Source organism: Mytilus trossulus, chromosome 10 (genome assembly GCF_036588685.1).
Source record: "Mytilus trossulus isolate FHL-02 chromosome 10, PNRI_Mtr1.1.1.hap1, whole genome shotgun sequence".
Classification (NCBI taxonomy): Eukaryota; Metazoa; Mollusca; class Bivalvia; order Mytilida; family Mytilidae; genus Mytilus; species Mytilus trossulus.
Window position 1 is genome coordinate 30,532,287 of NC_086382.1, and position 22,045 is coordinate 30,554,331.

Below are 22,045 nucleotides of genomic sequence, written 5' to 3' on the forward strand. Positions count from 1 at the left end.
GGAAAAAGTGCAAAGAAAAAAACCAAAAACAATCAAATTAAGTAAAATTATAAATGGGTCATTAATTATATCAATTGTCATGAAGTGTTTATATTTTCTGATATCTATATCTGATGTTATCAATAACGGTCGAACTATGGATACACAAATTTGGAAATACATCATGTACATCTCACATGAATTTTCAGAGAAGACTTCATTAGTTCAATTAACCTGTGACTCATCCCTTTTGCATATTTAAGGGAGTGAAATATGTTAAACTTAACTACAAGACTTCATTATTTTGACTGGCCTATATATTAATCTTCATATCAAGCAATTAAAACAAAAACATATTTCACTTTTCCAGATATTAAGGATGTTGGAAAAAAGAGATACAGTTGCTTTCTCAGCTTACCGATCAAATTCACAATCTTTGTCAAACGGTGAAATAGTAATTTTTGATGGAGTATGGACCAATGTCGGGAATGGATATGTACGAAGTATTGGGGTATTTAAAGCTCCAAATCCAGGTCTTTATCACTTGACTGCTGTTGTTATTTCAACTGATGGGAAAAGTCTTAGATTGAATCTTTATCACAACAGAGTACGGATGACACGAAGTTATCTCACTGGCGATGGTTTTAAAACCGGAACATTTGATGTTGTTATTCATCTACAGATGGGAGACAAAGTTTATATCGACAGTGATCAAATTCGAACAATCGTTAGTAACAGTAATAAATACGTAACATTTTCGGGGATAAAGAATCACATAAACTAAAAAATCTTTCATTATTATTTTTTGCAGAGTTAATTCCGCTTAAACACATTTTATCCTTTTATACGAATTGTTTGTTTTGACACTTCCAAAAGTAAGTGACATTTCTGGAATACATGCATTTTAATTCAAAGTATAAATCGGTGCTTGCATTTTAACAAGAAGTAGTATAACAATCATCGTAGTCTTTTTTAAATAAAAGTAGAAGGTGTCGTATAAATTCTTATTCAATTACTTTTCGCGATAGGCTAAAACAAAACAAGACAATGTTACGATCTTCGACAATGATCAAAGCACATACCAAATAGTGAATTTAAAGTCAAGTTACGAGTGACCGGTGAAAAATAATGTTCTTTCAATTCTTGAACCAATTCATACAAACATCATTAACTTACTAGTCTTCTGTGCACGAATTTATCATTTGTTTCGTGTAAATTTCGTATAATCGTCAATTTTTTTTTAATCGGTTAGTGTTGTTGTGAAAATATGGCTGGTAATTAAAGTTCGTGTTTTAAAGCCGAAGTTTAACGTTTGTCACCTGCTTGTCAACACTTGACAAAAAAAACACCAACAAAAAGCATGGAAATTGAGCCCGTGTTTAACATGTTAATTCAGATAATAGTTTATTTTAAGGACATCCATGCGTATTGTGATCACAGGATTATTACGAGATGAGTCACACTAAGGTCACTTATCTGTATACGAAAAATATGTCGGGGGAATCGCTCCCCTCCTGCTGTCAAAACTAAAAAATTCCAAAAAGTAAAATTAAATCAACGCCCTATATATATATATATGAGAAAAGTAATATAAAAACAAGTTCATTTCGTTTTTTATCAAATGCATAGTACGTTGAAAAACAAAATTTGAATATAGCATATTTTATAATCTAATTAATATTGCATTTATTTGTTTTTTTGTTGAGTTCAAATTTAAGCCTACTCTACTTAATTGTAGTTTTTACTGTCATATATACACTTTTCTATTTACTATTATTTAACTAACTAAAGCGATACTTTTATTTACTTATCCCGGGGTCAGGAAAGAACACAATATGGAAAGGTTAATGTAACTTATCATCGGAGGTTTACTTGTCAAATGTTGACACCACGACAGATTCGTCTCATGACACATGATGTGCTTACATTTTCGGAGAACTCAAGGTATCCTAGATTTTTATGTTTTTTTTTATATTTCGAATATCAATGTGCACTTGTATAATTATGTATATATATAATTTTTGTCATTTTTCTGTTGGAGTCTTTGAAACGTTGAAACATTGAAACATTTTATTTTATTTAAGGCCTCACATAAGGCATGATAGTATAACAATAACAAATAAGATATAATGCATGAACAAACATATTTACAAATGCATGAATAAATGGGAAGGTAAATATCATTTTATAAATTGACATTACAATTTTACAGAACTTTGCTAAGCTAACAAAAACTAATTTATCTTTGATGTTCATTAAATTAGAGAATCTCATAGTATTTTCAACTTTACAAATATCTGCAGGCAAAAATTTCAGCCTTTCAGCATTAAAGAAAGTACAATCATATATATATAAGGAAATTCATTTCCAAGCACATTGCTGTTACATAAATCACATATTCTTTCTGAACTATCAATACTATAAAATCTACCACATTCAATAGGTAACCTATGACTACTGCATCTATATGTACACAAATTAATTCTTAGATCAAAAGGCAATGTAGTTAAATATTCTTCAAAACCAAACTCAGACTTGTTCATTCTATAATTTAAACATTTTAACGTATCAAATATCTGAGCCTTCCATTCACTTACAAACAAATTGTGGTAATAGTTTTTCACAATTTTGGACAACTGACAGTTTGTATCTATTTATTGATTATTCCAGTCATTAATAAAACCGCATTCAGATATAATATCTTTTACACAAATCAACCACTTAGAGTGATAAACATTACCAGAATCAAGTTTATATAGCATTTCATACAATGTACGAGAAATTTTCTCTTTTTTGCCAGTAACAATACGTTTCCAAAAAACAACCATTCTTGCTTTAATATTAACAGACATTGGTACTCTACCTAGTTCACCATATAAAATGCAATTAGGTGTATATTTTTAAACTTTCATTATATACTTACAAAATTCTAAGTGCAGTGATTCAATTACATAATTTTTCTCATACCCCCAAACTTCTGCACCGTACCTTAATATAGGGGCAACCATAGCATCAAAAAGTTGTAACAATACATCTATAGGTAAATACAATTTTCTTGCCTTACGTAATTCATAAAACATTGCTTTTCTGGCTTGTTGAACCAGTCTAGATTTATTAACATAAATAGTACCTTTTCTAGAAAATACAATACCTTAATTATATTGAAATTCATCAATAACAGATAAACGGTAATTTTTATTTATAAAATGAACATCATCGGCCTGTTGACTTTTAGAAAATATAACAACATTGTTTTTTTTCAGTATCAACTTTGAGATTCCATGTTTCACAATATAAATACATTGAATTCAATGCTGATTGTAACTCAACTGCAGATTCTGCAAAAATGACTGTGTCATCCGCATATATAACAACAGATACAATTTCAAATACACTTCAATATCATCATTGTCAAACAGTAAATGAAACATATTACAAACATCATTCATACCACTATAAGCATGTGACATAAACTCAGTCAAATCATTAAGAAAAATTAAAAAAAATTAGGGGCAACAGGTTTTCACCCTGCCTCACACCAATTTTAGATGCAAAAAAATCTGAACAATTAGATCCATCTCTTACACATGTTACACAAACTTTTGCATTTTTATACAAGTTTTGTAATACAATCAGCAATTTACCTTCCATACCATTGTGTAACAATTCTTGCCATAATAATATTCTGTTAACAGAGTAAAAAGCCTTACGAAAATCAACAAAAGCACAATACATTTTTTTCTTCTAAATAAATACAAATCAATGAGACATTTTAAATTAAAGATATGGTCAACAGTGCCATACCCCTTTCTGAAGCTTGCCTGTTCTTCGCATAATAATCCTAAACTTTCCAAATAATTGAACAATCTATTATTCAAAATACATGTAAACAATTTTCCATAACAACTCAATATTGTAATACCTCTATAGTTGTCAGCATTTGCAGAATCACCTTTCTTTTTAAAAATAGGGTAGTTAAAACCCTTTGACCATGATTCCGGTATAATACCACTTTCAAATTCAATATTAAATATTTTCAAAAATACAGGCATAAGTTTACAAGCTGCATGTTTCAAACATTCATTAAGTATCATGTCATCGCTACATGCTTTTTTTTTTTTACAAAGACTTCATCGCATTTACAACTTCCTGTTCACAAATAGACTGATTAATTACAGTATTATACTCACTAATATTTTCTGGTAATACAACATCAAAATCATTTTCTACATTATTCAAATTTTTAAAATGATTAAAGAATAAACCAAGAGCAACCTTCTGAGATATATTTTTCCTATCTCACAGCCCTTGTTTAACAATGACTAATAAGACTTTGTATCAGTGGTATGCAAACCACGCAATGTACTTATAAATGCCTTCTGAAACTCGTAAAATTAAGTTTGTAAAGTTTTCTTGTAGTCTCTACTTTTACATACAAAATCATCATAATTAATTGTTGAACGTACTCTATAGTAAAACTTCTTAGACCTGCGATAATTGTTATGTTTTCCATAACAATTACTATTGAAATACTTCTTACGACGTACAAATTGAGAGTTACATTTTTTTAAACATTTTTATCTTTGATTTTAACAAATATGTTGGCTTGTTTTGCCGCACTCCTTATAATATTAACACAATCATTTACACCATTTTACTGGTATCGTCTAGGTTCTCCGTGAAAACTGGTGCTCTGTCTCTGGCCCATATTGGTTTTACAATAGACTCTGATTCACCATGCAAGATGATTACAATGTTAGAGTCATTTGTATTGTCCATATCATTGTCATTAACACTAGAGTTATTAAAATCTACATCAACAACACAAGTTAAATTTGTACACAAATGTAAACAAATAGGTTTATGAATAGCACTAAGAATTGGAATAAATATCAATACATTGAAATCAACATTCGATCGAAATGTATTTGGTGATAATCAATAACAGAATGTTTACAAGTCGTAAGCCCAATATCCCTGTCATTACCCACTCTACCATTAACAAAGAACAGTTCTAAACTTCTACATAGTTTTAATAATTGTTTGCCATATTTATCAACCTTATGCTTATCTTGAGATTGTCTTACAACAGGGATACCATATTCATCTAATATATAAGTAAATTATTAACAAGACTTTGCTCAATATTTGACACATTACAAAAGTCAAGAATATTATTGTCAATGTCAACATATTCATTACAGTTACTACAATAAAATAAAAATTAACGGTACCAATTTTCTTTCACCAGATGCAATGTGTATTGAAATCACCAAGTAAGCAAACTTGTACATCTGATTAATTTATAACATTTTCAATGTCATTAAACATGTCAACACTACTATTAAAACTACCACCAGGTGGGATATAAACAACCCCAAATAAAGTTGTTTGAAACAATAGCTTATCAGCAATGGTGAACCATAATACACAATGACTAGAGCAAGTAAATGGGACCCTTACATGGACATAGTTGCATATATATTCTTTTACATAAACACAAATACTACCTGATTTAGATGTACATTTTTGGCTTATAACAGAGGGTAGTAGCTTAAAACCATTAACCTCAACATCATCATATTGATCAATTCTATTACAGTGAGACATATAACATCATATAAAGACATGGATTCAATAAAATCTGGGTTTTTCAACTTAGAGACAAGACCACACACATTACGGGTTAAAATTTTGATATTTTTAAATTGCATGATATTTTCATTTTCAAGCACTTCCTTTTGAATCACAGATTTATCATCACTGACTCGCTGTCTAGACATTTCCCTCCCGCGCGCTCCTACAGCTCAGTAAGTCCCAAAATTTTATAATCAACATCCACGATTCCTTGTTTGAATAGGTCGTTGCGATGCGATCACCACCTTCTTCACTACCATTCTTCATAAAACAATGAATTTTACCATCACGCGTGTATGCGTTTTTGACGTCATCATTTTTTCTTACCAATTGAACGAGTTTGAAACACAACGGTGTCAAATCTTCGCTTACATATACGTCTTTATGTTCTTTCCTACTAGCAAGGAATTAAAAACGATCAGTGCTGTTTTCAAACTTTACGATCACCTGCCTGTTTTCCCTGTGGTTTTCTTACCAGTTTGATAGGCGTCACCGATCTTTCCAGTCAAAAAAATCTTCATAGCACGAGCTAAAGCCATTATAGCATATTTCACCACTTCATTGCCTTCCACTTTCGGTATACCGGTCACTCTGATGTGGTTCTTCCTCGACTTGTGATCTAGCGTCATTCGCGTATACGTATTCGATGTTACGAACTCCTACCTGCAATCGGTTGATTTTAGTATCGTGGACCATTAAAGTTCAATCCCTACGGGCTGAAAAAACATCTAAAACGGGCATCAGCAGTGTCATTACATTTAATGCGGTTTTCTCCGTATCCTGAAATTTATCACTTTCCTTAATGAAGCGTTCATTGAGAGCCTCCCTAGTCTCATTACCTGACATATTATCGTCCTTCATGTCGTTACATTTATCCTTTATAAAAGTACACATGTCCGGGAAAAAAATCCCGTCATTGCCCTGATTCGTAGTATTCCTCGCTGGCATTGTTGAAATAAACTATATTCACAATGTCTAGTCCAGAAAATATTCTGCCATATGTGTAAAAAAAACACACAATGATAAAGTTCAATAACAATAGTATCCCATCGATTGAAGTGGATTCCATTCAAGAATTTTTGACATTGTCTACATGGAACAACCTTTGTCCGCCGTTTATGTTAACTTAATGGAGTGTTATCCCCCTTTAAAATCTTCTTATTTTCGTAAAAAGGAAAATTACAATTACAATTATGTTAAGGGGAAATTTTGAAGTATAATCATTTCGGTTTCAAGATTACACATTACTTGTTGTAAATAGATTCTGTTCGTTTTAAAGTTCTCGTTAGTTTTATCTTTAATTTTTATTTGATGGATTTTGAAAGAATTATTATCGTTATTGAGATCATGTTTTTATGTATTGTGAAAATAAATTATTATTTCGTCTTTCGTATATTGCCTTGAACTTCGTTGTCTGACCTATTTGAAATTCATCCATTTTGTTAAATATATCAAAATTCTTTGTTTTACAGGAGCACTTAACTCTACAGGGGAGCTGCTATATTTGCATCAATTTAATCATATAACAGCTGCATTCGTTCTATTAGATAAGTTGTTAAAATTTCATAATAGCGTATTCATTTCTCAATATTTTAAAGAAAAAGCCAGTGAAGGCTTGACGTTATCAAATGTTTACTCCGAACACATTACATTACCTATTGTATGAATCATTCACAGTTTGCAGGTAAACTTTTTCTCTGGTGCTTCTATATTTAAAAATTACTTAATAAGCCCTTGTGTGTGCTACTATTATAATGATTGTTTTCTCTTATTTTATAATCAGAAATATACTGGTTCAAAACAAAATAGTTGTGATACTATGAAAGAACTCATTACCAAGCCTATTTCTTTATAAACGACGTAACAAAATGTCAAACCAATTAGATTCAACATGCTTATATTTTTTTTCGACAAGTGTGACGTTCCAGTTCTGATAATTTTGACATATATCAAAGAGATATGGCAAGCATTCAATATCTTATTGCTATTTTGCTAATTAATGCGATGCATATATTTTCGGGATTTTGTTTTTCAGATATTGTTTAAATTTAAGTTTTTACTTCATATACAATTTAAAGTGATTAGCATGTATATTAGTATATTTAAGATACTTTTATCCTGCAATTGAGTGTTCTACTATACAGATACAGTCCTACAGATATCGCTATGATGTATCTGTATACTTTACAGATATCGCTTAAAAGCTCCACCCACTGCCGGACTGAGTATTGTATGAACCTGTGTGATCTCAGAATGTGTATTGAAATCGCATTCCAATGACGTATCAATTGCGAATGTATAACGATTACTTTTATACGTTCTGTATTTTTTCAAACATTTCTTTAGAGCAATAAGAATCTCACCAATTTTCTGATACCATACACTCATGAACAGCAGTCTTTTCTACGATGACAACTTCACGTTTTCAAAACTTTTAAAAATGTGTATGATTGTGTAACAAAAACAACTATGTACATTCTAGCATGCATGTTAAGTGAATGTCGAGTCTGAAGCGTAGGACAACTCGTACACTCCTGTTTCAAATTGGACAATGTTTTGTTATTTGTTTTTACTGTTGAAATAAGTTGTTAAAATAGATAATAATTCACTTTGAGCGATGTATTGTTGTTGACCATTCGATATTCTTTTTTTTTTTGCGAAACCGTCTTCAGCTGAATGTGTGATTACTGAATCGTATTACTACACGCACCTCAAGGGATTTCAAATCGAAAATAAATGCAAATCATGTGTTTGTGTGTCTTTCAAAACACAAATAATATACAGAATTGCTGGATAAAGACAATAACTGTTTAGTGCCTAAATATCAGCTGTATTTGTACTCTGTTCGAAACAGGTGTAATAGCTCGTTAATAGCTCGCATACACCTTGTTTCCTATCCTCGTACAAATACAGCTGATATTCAAAGACACTATATAGTTACTGTCTATATTTATTTTTAGAAATGTCCAAAAGTAGATGCATAACTCGACATTGTCTTAGCTAAACGAATGCATACATTAGCCCATTACACAGTGATTTTTCACTTCAATACAGATTAAATAGTAACTTGACTTCTCATTCTAACAATGCGCGTGTATGTTATTTTTCGTTTTCTACGCATTTTCTTGCAAATTTGTTAACCAAGTTTTCTCTTTTTTCTACAAACTTGTACATGTATATGTAATTTATTGTGGATTAATTTGTTGCTAGAGTAGTCAAATATTTTGTAGTTTCATGTTTCACATATTTGTGTGTGTATAAGAATCGTGTATGGTTTTTGTATATCTACTTTTAAAATAGTTAATACATTTCACAATTTTCAAGAATTAAACAGAAAATAAAACATATGTTTGATACTTAAAAAGACTTCAGAACACCAGCATGATATTAATGACGTTTTTTTTTCTTTAAATATGACAAAACGGCTTAATTTTGTTAGTGATCTATAAATCATATTTTCTTTGGTAATTTAAAATGTAATAATAATTCTGCATGGTTCATAAAAGTTAAGAATAGTATTTACACAAATGCAAACAGTATGCATTAAAACATGTGTACGGTATACCAACATTCTGTCAGTTTCATGCAGTTAACAATCTATACAACAAGATAAACAAATTATAAGCAGTTCTTTTAGATCAGAAAAACTGATAGGAAAGATATAGTTTAAATCTTTTTTGCATCATGTATATATTACAGTAACTTTTCCATTGAGATCATATACTTTTTAAGAAGAAGCCAATATGTTTGTCTTTCGACTGTTTGCTTTATGTTTATCAGTCATAACGACATTAACAAGTTCAATTAGTTCGGAGTCTGAAACTTTGCTGACCTGTTCAAAATTTCATTTTGAAGAAAAAGTTTTGGAAAAGCTAGTACGATAAGAGCATAAAATGGAATTATTCGAGGAAAAGATGAAAACGATGGAAAGTTCAATGTCTACGAAATTGAAACGAATGGACGAGATTGAGAAAGAAACGGCAATTTTAACAGAAACAATGCTCGATAAACAACGAGAATTAACGATTCTTACAAAGAAACTGTAGATATCTTTAAAACTCAATCAAACAACAAAATTATTTGGAGAAAAGATGGACTCTTTGTTTGATTCTTTGTCTTTGAAAAATCAGACATGAATTGAAGCTGAAAAGGAACGGAAACGAAAAATGGAATCAATGCAGCGTGATTCACACGAAGAACAAAAACGGGTATATATTTCATATGATGCGATTGTGAAAAACTTCAAAGTTCAATCTAATAAGACATTGCAGGAATTGATTTTACAACAACAGAAAAGTAAGTTGATTTCAGACGAATTTGGTTAATACTTTGCCTCCATTAACTTAAAATCATGGACGGAATGATAATAATTTATTTATCGATTTTTGTTTTGATTTTTTCAAAGTGGATATATGATTTGCACATAGCAACCTGCATCTACCAGCTCTTTTATATACCAATTATTACAATGATAAAATCACTATATTGTCTTTCAAAATTCAAGTAATTCGTTTTTTCTTCTTCAATAACGTAAATAATATGATTTGCATATGTAAAAAATGCTTGAAACGAATTGATCAGTTGGAATTTTGTCACTATTCATGCGCGATACAAAATGATGCTGTGATCTATGCATTTTCAGCAAATTGAAATTGAATAACAAATACAAAACAGCTGTTTGTATTCTAGTACATCTATAAAAAAAAACAAAAAAACCCTAGTTTCGACCTGTCAATTGTGCATTTGATGGTTAATAAAGTAGCCATCATACAAAAGAATGTCAATTAAAAATCGCAAATATCTTCAAGAGGGTATTCAGTTTGTGAATTATCAGTTTCATTCGTAAGACGTTGTGTTTTGCCATGACATAAATCTGATAAATCATTTATGAAATTTCGCGGAATATTTAAAAACTTCAATATTACACATTTTTTAGCTAATATGCATTGGAATAGAAACAACTGTTTTTCAAACTCAATTAACTGAAAATCCCGGGATTCCTGGATGCATGTGTATTGCGCATCAATAGATTTCAGTGAAGGTCACGAAAGAAATTTTGGAAACAAGATTAATCGGAATGTAAATCAAGGAAAAAAAATATGTTTGACCAATGCAACTCAAGTATTCATTGATATGAAAATAAGATTATAATTGGTGAATTATTTAACGATTACTTTTATTTTTGTCATGCTGTTTAAAAGACATAAGCAAAACCAAAAAGGCGCAACAAACAAACAAAAAATCATTATAGAAAACAAAATATGTAAGTAATTTAATCACACAATTTTAGTTATGCTGCGCATATCATATCTATTACATATACCGATTACAATATTATGTTATGAAATATTCGAAGAAGACAGAAACAAATAATAAATAAACTTTTCCTTTTTTCTTAGTTGTCTTATTGTTTTTCTTATAATACATCTAAAACAACTACATATTTCTTTTATCATTCAGATTTCAACGAGATGCTAACGAAAAGAGAAACAGTTGCTTTCTTAGCTTACCGGCCAAGTTCACAAGCATTGCCATCCAAGGAAATTGTGATATTTGATGGAATATTGACCAATGTAGGGAAGGATATGAACCAAGTACAGGGATATTCAAAGCTCCACGCCCGGCTCTTAACCATTTTACTGCCGTTGTAATGCCATCTTCTGGAAGTACTCTCGATTTGTACCTTCACCACAACGAATTGCGGATAACAAGAAGTTTATTATCTGGCGATAGTGACAGGAACATTTTTACACATAAGTACACATTGAGAGTTCTGGAAGTTATACAATCTATAGTAACAGTGATAAATACATTACCTTTTCTGGATATAAGATTGCAAAGAATAAAAATAAAATCGCATAATCTGCTTTCTTCAATTTTCAGCTTGTAGTGAATTAAAAAATCCTGTTAATATGAATTTGTTAACTTTTAAACTTTTAATTTATAGGTTGTACTGTGTAAACACAGCTCAAAAAAAGCCTTTTTGGGGAAATATGTAATATTCATAAATAATTAATTTTATTTACATCTTGGTTTCCAGTTATGATCTCTATGTTTCATTTCATAGAGACATAACTTTGAAATGTTACCAGTAAATAAACATATGCAAATGCTTTATATTGAAATCTGTGGTAATCTTACAGTTAAGGCCGGGGTTGTTAAGAAATTTAGTGTAAATTTAAACTCTTAGAATTACGGGGCATTAAACGTTTAATGTCACACGGACCTATATTTTGACCTTTGAAAAAAATAGTAGTGAATATGAACTTTGCATTCAAGTATCCGATTTTTTTTCAAAATTTCGTAGTAAAAGGCGTACAGTTTAAGCCGTAAAAGGAGTTCCTATGGTAAATTGCATTGTCATTTTTTACAGAAATGCTACCTATAGGAATTGACATTCCTGGAAATACAATTGCTTTTAGTGTTATAACGTTGCATGCTTTGTGTTTTAACGATGGAATCAGATATCGATAACCTTCTTTAACTGGAGATGTGATATTAATTGCGAATTACTGGTCAAAATACTGTCGTCAACAAACGAATAACATATAGTAAACCATACCTCGTGATGATAAAATATGAAAAAAAACTAGAGATCACCAACGCCCTCAATAAACAACAAAAATAACAGACGGCAATCATTTATAATTAAAATATATATTCTATATAGAAATATCACGAACCTATAAAAGGCCCCGCCCGACATGACAAAACGTAGAATAAATCAAACAATAAAAAACAAATAACTAGTGTACAAAACAATATTGAATGAAAACATGATAGACAGCAACCAAGAAAAACCATGAAAATACCGCCTCCTTGTGACATCCACATGCTGATTTTTTTCGGGGTGAACATGTCTACAAACACTATATCCCTTTTTAGTTATCGTGTACAGTGTTTGCACAACGTAAGAACTTTAACAAAAAAAGATGAAAAGGGTTCGACCCATCTGATTGACACACATCACACAATTAAATAACAAAAACACTAAAGGCATAAAATACTTATAGCTATTTGTAAAGTTTTTTTACAAAATAATTCATCGAAAATAAATTCAATGATTATCAATATCATAATGATATGATGATTGTACATATGTTTTAAATAATATTTTTAAATTCAAAGACAACACTTTTTTTTAGAATTAAAGTATTTAAATAATTGTGTTTGATTTTTTTATCTAAAAATTACATTAAATAACCAACACAGTGTTTTCCCACAGATAAGGTGTGAGTTAACACGATCAGTAACTTTCTATTATTGAAGGAAGATCTGGCAGATCATTCATGTTCTATTAATTATCCTTTTTTTCAACTGATGTTTTTAATAAAAAGATGTTTCAACTTTATCATCATATGATTAACTAATGATTCTTCAATAATTTCAAAGGAATCTGGACGTTTCAGTTCTAATGACTGGCATTGAATACGGAATTCAATTTCATCCTCCGCAACGTCCTTGTTACATTATTTACAAACTATTTTGTTTATGAATATTCCTTTCTTTCTTTCATTTTCTTGTTTATTGACACTGATTCTTCTCTTGGTTAACTCATTATTATTAAAACAAATATTTCAAAAGGCTTAATGTTATTTTTAAACAGTCTCTCATTTCTTGGCGCCATGCTAGCTGTGTTGTTATTCTATTTATTCTGAGGGTTTTTTTAAAAATGTAATTGACTGTAGATTTGTGATTAAACTAATATAAAACAGAAATAATAACAGATTTAATAGCCATTTTCTTTATTCATAATGTTTCCTACAGATAGTGTAAATGGACAAGTCTGATAGGTTTTTTTTTGTTTTAGATCCAATGGTCTTCTTTGTACAAACATTAAACCCATTTTGCAGCAAAGGCAATTCTGAAAAAAATACAAAACACGGAAGAACACGTTTTGCGTTGGTTTTTTTCTGAAATTAACAGTTTGTTTTCTTTCTTTTGACAATTCACACTTTGTGTTCTTTCTTTCTGAAATACACAAAAAGTCGCACAGAATGCATTTGGTATATTAAAAATTGATATTGTGAAATCAATGTATTAATTTCAGGTCGACTTTTTTTCTAGATATTAGGAACAAATAGTGAAAATATCAAAGCACTTTGCAATTTTATGTTGACCAATTTTACGCAAATGCTTATATGATTAAAAACATACTGAACGTTAACATGGTATATACTGTTTACATTAAACAATAATTCAATAAAAACATTGACAGACATAATCATATCCAACTTTGCGGTGTTTTTTTTTTTTTATTAGATAGTGAATTCATTTTAAAATTTGTTGAATTATATTTTAGTTTGGTTTTATTGGGGAGTGGGTGGGGTGACGGGTACAGCAGTACAATATATAAATTTGTATGTTTTGACGTACGATGTATCTTATGGTGCTTCAGTGAAGTTTTTTTAAGACACATCGAAACATGCTAAGAAGTTGACACATCATAAGGAAATCAAGAAGGTTTACAAAATATCCATGATAAACGAAATTAAGATGTATGGTTATCATTGTTTTGATCTTAGTTTTGTATTGCTGTATTTAAGATTTTGTGTTTCTCTGTTATGTTGCTTGATTTTTTACAATATCTTTGGCCATATATTTGTCATATTGAACCATCTAATAAATTTCTAGCTATATGTCGTGTGTGCAACAAATGCCTTTCATTTACTTGATCATTTTGTATTAATCATAATTTATCTTTACATAAAATCGAGTAGCAGGAAGACCCATCTTTCGCTATGATCAGTATAATTATAATATCTGATTTACGGTAGCAAAAATTGGAATAAGATATATCACATTGGATTGCGTTGAAGATATTTCAAGTAAAAGTTAAAGAATAAACTACAGCAATCATTTTAACAAAACAGAATAAACCGTAGAGTTTTGTTCGACCTGTATAGTGTTAGCTTTTATTAGGATTTCAAATGCAAGTTTTTGTAAATAACTATACAAACTACCAAGTTGAAGTGGTCGATAGATAAGTGATACATATGTTTTTCACTGATTAAGATAAGAACATACACATGCAACAAACAGGTTACGTAATAAGAACTCCTAATTCCTCAAAGTGTGTTTTACTTGAAAAATAAGACCTAATTTTTAATAACAATTATTATCTTTTCAATACTTTGAATACGCTGTTCACCACATTCCCGGTGTGAATTCCCTTTTCAGTTGACTTGTTTTATTGAGAAAATTAATTCAATAGCTTGGTATATTGAGATAATTTGAGAAAGGACAAATTATTTATGGTTTTAGAATGGATTGCCACTTCCTACTATGTTCACAGGATTCTTATGGTCAGTGGTTGTCGTCTGTTTATGTGTTTTATGAGTGTTTTTTTCAGTTTTTATATAGATTAGACCGTTGGTTTTCTCGTTGGAATGGGTTTACACTGGACCCTTCATAACTTGCAATTCGGTGTGAGCCAAGTCTCTGTGTTGAAGGCGTTAAATTGACATATAATGGTTTACTTTTATAAATTGTCACTTGGATGGAGAGTTGTCTCATTTGCAATAATACCACATCTTTTTATATCTATATGGAAATATGGCAACATTGCCTTCACTTGTCCGATAAAAAATACTCATCATATTTGGAGGCGTTTTCTTGACTGAAAAAAATACACAATTAGGTCAGACCGCATTGAATCATGTGTTGAATAATTTATCTTGTTTAATTTTCGGAGAATGCCATGCATTCTGAACAATAAAGGGAAGAAGGAGTACTGTATCTCTAGGTGCTATACATTACCAAACGTCCATACTCTTATGTTAAGAAGTACTACTTGATTTTGTATATGCATATACTTTTGTCAATTGGTTATAAAAATATTTGAACTGAAGGAACAAACTGATGAAATGGTAAAACAACTCAAGTGAAAGGTTGTTAGCAGCTGGTTGGTATGAAATAAATGCTCTGAATTAAAAAGTAATACTTACCATTCTGCTCCAGTTATTTGAACTTTAAATAATATAATGACTTGCTATAATATGAATCAATGATAGATAGAAGGTCTAACTTTGACATGAAAACGTCTATCATAAATAGATGTAATAAATAAAAGCTTTAAAACATTGTTTTTTTGTAAGTCTTTGATCTATAGCACTGTTTTCTAACATCAGGTTAGTGCTTAATTGTAATTTGGATATTTTCACTAAAGTTATAACTAATCTGCCACTTTTAAATTACAATTGGAACCTACGTAAAACATTTGAAATATTTTTTTTAAAAGACTATAAATGAAAACCGAATTATATTATATCCACAAAATGATAGAATGTTGGGAAAATCAACCAGAGTTATCAAACATTTATCACAGAAAGAGCTAGCAATTTTTTCTACATGTTCTAATCAAAACTTTATCACGTTAAAACAATTCTACACTATACAAGAATGTTAATTTATTCAAATATATGGATTGTTTTGTACGCTAAATCTACTAATTTTATCAGATATTATGCATATTTATAACAATAGATAAACATGTACACTATGCACTAAATTGTGATGCTTTTCAGGGTCATCTGAGTCCTTTTTGGAAGACAGAATTATTAACCATATCCAACATAGAACTGTCAACCCCATGAATCATCAGAACTCATGAACCTTGTTTATGTCGCATCGTTCTGAATATTCACAAAATGTTTGATATACGGGAACATGTAACTTCTAGTTTGAACACATTAAATACATGTATGCCAACACATTGTTCCTTCCTCTAACAAATGGGAAACATACAAATTATTATGTAAAAGATATTATCTATTTTCATTTATAAAGCATTATGTAAAAACGCATTTGTATCGTATACTAAAAAAGATAATGACGTGTAATTGTATCCAAGGTACAAGTTATAACTTTCGTCGTTGGTTAACTCTAAACAATTTGATAAAAAAACAAGATAGAATATTCATAAAGTTTAAAGGGGCGTAAAAAGAAGTTCAGTGAAATTGTTTTCACCAGAAACAGGGGATAGAACCAAAGGCACCAGATGTTTCTTCATATATCATTATCAGCTATATAAACGAGAGTAAAACAGATTTTTTTTATTTAGGAAATGGAAAAAAGTGTAGGAAATATGGATATCGTTCGAACTCTAATTATTTTGCTTAGCTTATCGTTTGTTAGGGCTTCATCAAGTTCGATTGGATCAGAATTTGAGTCTTCACTTTCCTGTTCGAAATTTCATTTTGAAGAAAAAGTACTTGAAAAACTTGTGCGACTGGAACATAGGATGCAAATATTGGAGGAGAAAATGGACATTAGGGAAAAGTTAGCTACTGCTAAGTTAAATGAAATAAGCCATGCTAAGAAACAAACAGAGACATTTGTTCAATCATTTCAAGATGCTCAGATACGGGATCAAACAAGATTTAATAAATCGTACCAGGAAATTGTGGAACATTTTAAAACTCAGGCCAACAACGAAACTGAAATTTATGGAAATCATATGAATTCTTTGCTGAGATCTTTGTCTTCAACAATCGAAGTGTTCACTGAAGCTGAAAAGAAAAGGAAAAGTCTTACGGAGTTAATGCAGCGCACTCTTCAGCGAGAGCAGAAAAGATTCAATTCCTCGTATCATCAGATTGTGGAAAACTTTGGAAGTAATTCTAACAAGACGTTACATGATTTAATTGTGAATCTACAGAAAGGTATGACTTATATACTAAATATTATAATAAACTGCTCTTACCAATTAATCCACCGTGAAGAACAAATACATTAACATATACGTTTGATGTTCAGATATGTCTTTTTTTTAAAAAGACACCTACGTGAGAATGTAATCTCTACTTAGTAATCGTCATTTCCGTTTTGATAAGATTACACATACTCATGTAGGAACATTTGAAACGTTAGCATCTAGCTAAAACTAAAAATCAACTTATGAATGTATGTTATCTATCTATATTTTAAAATAATAGTTTCGTAATTAGATCGTACTGTTTGCCGAATTAAAGTTGTTTTAATAAAGACAAATAAAATACGAATTTGCTAATCTAGATAATGGAAAAAATCCTATTCCAAGGACTTATATCACATGCATGTTGAACGATAACACACAGCAAATATTTTTTTTTTCATCTTTTCAATTCTTTGTAAAAAAAAATGAATTAAAAATTATAATCATAATTCATGTCCCATAGCAATGGGTCGACTTAGCCAATTATATTACCTAATCTTATATTATCTCAGATAAACTAAGATTTTCTAAGATAATTCCGGTTTATATCAGATCAACTAAGATTTTTCTCAGACAATCACGGTTTATATCAGATAAACTAAACATTTTTCTCATAAAATCCCAGTTGATATTAGATTTTCGCAGCTTAATTCAAATTCGAGAAATTCCAAGTTTATCTCAGAAACCAAAAACACTATATCCCGGTCTATCAAAAAAATTAAGAAAAACTAGGTTTTTTCCGACAGATTTTCAGAGAATCCTAATCTATCTTTAGTATTAGCAAATACTCTAAATGTTCTTCATAAAATACGAAAGATTATTATGTACAGCGTTTTTCAAATTTGAAATGTAATAGACAATAAGAACAGAACATTCAGTATAATAAATGGAATAAAAAATATTGTTTTAATTTTTTTATTATTTCAACTGTATTTTTTTTCAATACGAAATAAATCATGTCTTAAGGATGTACACCTCTGAAAAGCCAAAAAATTCTAGAATTAAACTTTTTTTCTTAACCTGATTTTTGGGTTTATAAGACTATAGAAAAATAATTGTCCGTCATTTATAATATTTTACACACAAACAAATAAACGTTTCAAATTTTTACAAAATTCGCATGGAAACAGTCTGCTCTATCACTCTCTCGGATAAGTTTTATTTCTATACTATACTTGAAAACTTTGAAAATATAAGCAAACCGTTTCTCAAATACAACATTAAGTTATTTTTTGTTTTAAATCTAACATGTCTGATGAAGACATTCCAGTGTGAATTTGTCAAATTTTAAATCTGTTTGCTTGTATGTGTAAAATATTCAGAATGAAACACATCTAGAAGAAGACAAACATAATTTTGATTAAAGAAAAATAGCCCTTGTAAGACTGTTAAAATTGTTAAATTCCGATGAATTTTCTGTGTATCATTCTAAACGAAAGGTCTAGAGGTTTTTGAAAGTCCAATTGATTTTAGAAATGGCAGTTTCCATCTGCCTTAGTCTTAACTAGCAAATACCTCGGCACAGGAAATTCCCTAATGAAAATTCACCTGCAGGCGAATGATATAACAAAAATCTTAACATTGATGTGAGATTTGTGAAAAATACCATTTCTCTCATCCAATCAAAATACAGCATCATTACAGAAAGAGGAATTAAAAAACAATCGTCCATAAGTGGTTGTGAAAAGTAAACTAACGTGTATTTATATAAAAAAAAATGAAGATGTGTGGTATATGTCTATGATACAACAACAACATACAACTATGGTCAAACAACTTTAGTTGTCAAGAACTATTAGTCTTTAAGTACTTCGAAAATTAACTGAATATTGTGACATGTTGTACGAGTAAACACCAAATACAAGCTGATTTTTTTTTTTATATATATAATTGTTCTTTCTATTGATTTTCGACATGGAATAGTGAAAATAGTTCTATGTCCAAAAAGAATATCATATAACATGTCTTAGTTGTGTAGTTTTTTTTCATTGATGAAATGAACAAAAACAGTTTTTAACAAATTAAATCCCGAACACTAACACAGCATACCAATAATTGAAACGCATTGTATGTGTTTTACAATAATATCACTATTCACCTGAATGAACTATTTGACAATTAACCATATAACTCATGCATCATCATATAAGACATATACAATAACATTGACTGTTTGCCTTATATATCTGTCATATATTAATTACCTATCGTGCTTATTCAGGTTATGAAGAAATGGTAAGGAAACGAGACCCAATTGCTTTCTCGGCATATCGGACAAGTCCTTTAACTCTTCAACAAGGTCGGAAAGTTATATTTGATAAAGTCTGGACCAATGTAGGAAATGGATATGATCCAATCACAGGAGTATTTACAGCTCCACGGGCTGGACTTTACCACATTACTGGCCTTATTCTGTCTAATACTGACGGAAGCTTCTATTCTAGACTTTATCACAATAAGGTGGTTGCATCTGGAAGTTATATCACCGGTGACGGTTACAAGACTGGGACATTTGATGTCGTATTCAGTCTACAGAAGGGAGACGAAGTATACATTGCGGGTTATCATGGTACTTATTATTCTGATATGATCTATAGTGACAGCGAAATACACGTTACATTTTCTGGACACAGTGTTGCGTAGCTACACACAGAAATGGATTTCTATTTCCTATATTTAACGTATTTAAAAAGAGTTATATCGATACTGGTGTTTTCATTTAGAATTTTTGTTACTTCCTTTTTATCCGTCTGTGTGTATTAAAACTCTGCACTGCAGGTAATAGCTACGACGGACAAAACGGTATTTTGAATACTAAGAAAAAAGTAAAATCACAAAAATACTGAACTCAGAGGAAAATCTTATCGGAAAGTCCATAATCACATGGCAAAATAAAACGACAAAACACATCAAAAACGAATGGACAAGAACTGTCATATTTCTGATTTGGTACAGGCGTTTTCAAATGTAGAAAATGGTGGATAAAACCTTGTTTTTAAAGCGTTAAATCTCTCACTTATACAACAGTCGCATCAAATTTAATAATATTTATAATGATGCGCGAACAAATAATTGGAATTTTTAGCGGGACACCTAGTTAACAAAAACATAACAAAATTCACATTTCTAATGATAGAGTCGAAAATGCTAGTTATAAACTAAAACCGGTGACAGTACTGAACAAAAATTCTAAATTACAGTTGTACATTTAAAAGATATTAATTTATTTGTTCAACTGTGTTATTTGAAATATAAATGCAAATACTCATCGACGATGTTTTATGTTTGCTTTTTTATCGAGATAATTGAACAAAAAGATTATGAAACTGAAATCTAAAAAAAAAAACGGTAAACGTTGCTTCACATTGAAAAAAAAATGAAAAAAATCATGAACATACACAATGAAAAAATCTTTCGAGTCAACAGTTCTCCATTAAGCCCTTAACATGTTCTACCATGATAAAGCTGCACATATATATATATATATATCAGTCTAAAGATTTGCACAACGGTACTGATATAAGGTGTTATTAAACGAAAATGTTGTTATAAAATCGTGTTGACAAATATTTCGGCTTAACAAATGGCCTTCTTCTTGTGTCACAAGTTTTAACAATACCGTATATTCGACTATGAAAGGACTCGCAACAAAAACATGAAATATTTGAACTGAGGAAACTAATTATCTACATTTTTTATAAATATTTAACGCCCTGTTTATAATAAAACAATTTACGAAAAACAAGTATTGTTAAAACTTGTGACACAAGAAGAAGGCCATCTGTTGAGCCGAAATATTTGTCAACACGATTTTATAACAACATTTTCGTTTAATAACACCTTATATCAGTACCGTTGTGCAAATCTTTAGACTGATATAATTTTTTCCTTATCTGCATAGTATCGCCTATTCTAGACGATCCGGTACATAGTAAATTTGCTGGTTGGTCCTTTTATAGACTTATATATATATATATATATATATACAACTCGTCTAAACATCAACCCAACAATGTTAGATCTGTAAATTTGCTTTCGCAAATTTTAGGTTCTTCCCTCGCCGGGATTCGAACCCATGATATATATATATAGCTATTGAGCATATTCTAAATCAAAAGATTATATTTTATTTTGAGTCATTTATTGATATTGAACCACGTACTTTGGACCGTTAACAATGCACACAAAAATAAAGAGTTATAGTATAGTTGATAATGCAACTGTCATCTTCGAAAGTTCAAATATTAAGTGAGTGTTAGCAATTATAGGCAATATACATTCTTCAACAATGAGAAAGATCTATACCGTATATTCGACTATGAAAGGACTCGCAACAAAAACATGAAATGTTTGAACTGAGGAAACTAATTATCTACATTTTTTATAAATATTTAACGCCCTGTTTATAATAAAACAATTTACGAAAAACAAATTTGAAAGACATTAACTATCTAACGACAACAATTAAAATACAGGCTTCTGAATTTGGACAGACGCATACAGAATTTTAACGGGTTAAACATGTTGTGAAGGCGTTGAACCCTCCCTTAACCCGGGACATTGATGTAACAGTACAACACAAGTGCAAACTATAATAGTTCGATGGGGCTTTACTTATAAGATCTATACTCAGCATACGCCTAACAAAAACCCAAACGGACGTAGAAGCAAATTTATTCATCACTCACAACAAATGAGACATAAAGTTTAGATGTGAGAGCTAGTTCAATGCAA

The 22,045-nt window shown here is 30.2% G+C and overlaps 2 protein-coding genes across 2 annotated transcripts; both read left to right on the forward strand.

Moving 5' to 3' along the window:
* The first annotated feature begins 358 nt into the window (after positions 1 to 358).
* Positions 359 to 763, forward strand: LOC134687807 (complement C1q-like protein 4). The gene has a single exon (XM_063548263.1). The coding sequence runs from the start codon at positions 359 to 361 to the stop codon at positions 761 to 763; it is 405 nt and encodes a 134-aa protein (XP_063404333.1).
* A 16,095-nt stretch (positions 764 to 16,858) lies between these two features.
* On the forward strand, positions 16,859 to 19,954 carry LOC134687808 (uncharacterized). The gene is made up of 2 exons (XM_063548264.1): positions 16,859 to 17,279; positions 19,533 to 19,954. Exons 1-2 carry the CDS (start codon positions 16,859 to 16,861, stop codon positions 19,952 to 19,954), a joined length of 843 nt encoding a protein of 280 aa, XP_063404334.1.
* The last annotated feature ends 2,091 nt before the right edge of the window (positions 19,955 to 22,045 follow it).

Bases quoted from the DNA above. Each gene is read 5' to 3' on its own strand.
- LOC134687807 (XM_063548263.1), top strand. From the start codon at position 359: ATGTTGGAAAAAAGAGATACAGTTGCTTTCTCAGCTTACCGATCAAAT.
- LOC134687808 (XM_063548264.1), top strand. From the start codon at position 16,859: ATGCAAATATTGGAGGAGAAAATGGACATTAGGGAAAAGTTAGCTACT. The intron at 17,280-19,532 runs GTATGACTTATA...GTGCTTATTCAG, and splicing joins AATTGTGAATCTACAGAAAG to GTTATGAAGAAATGGTAAGG.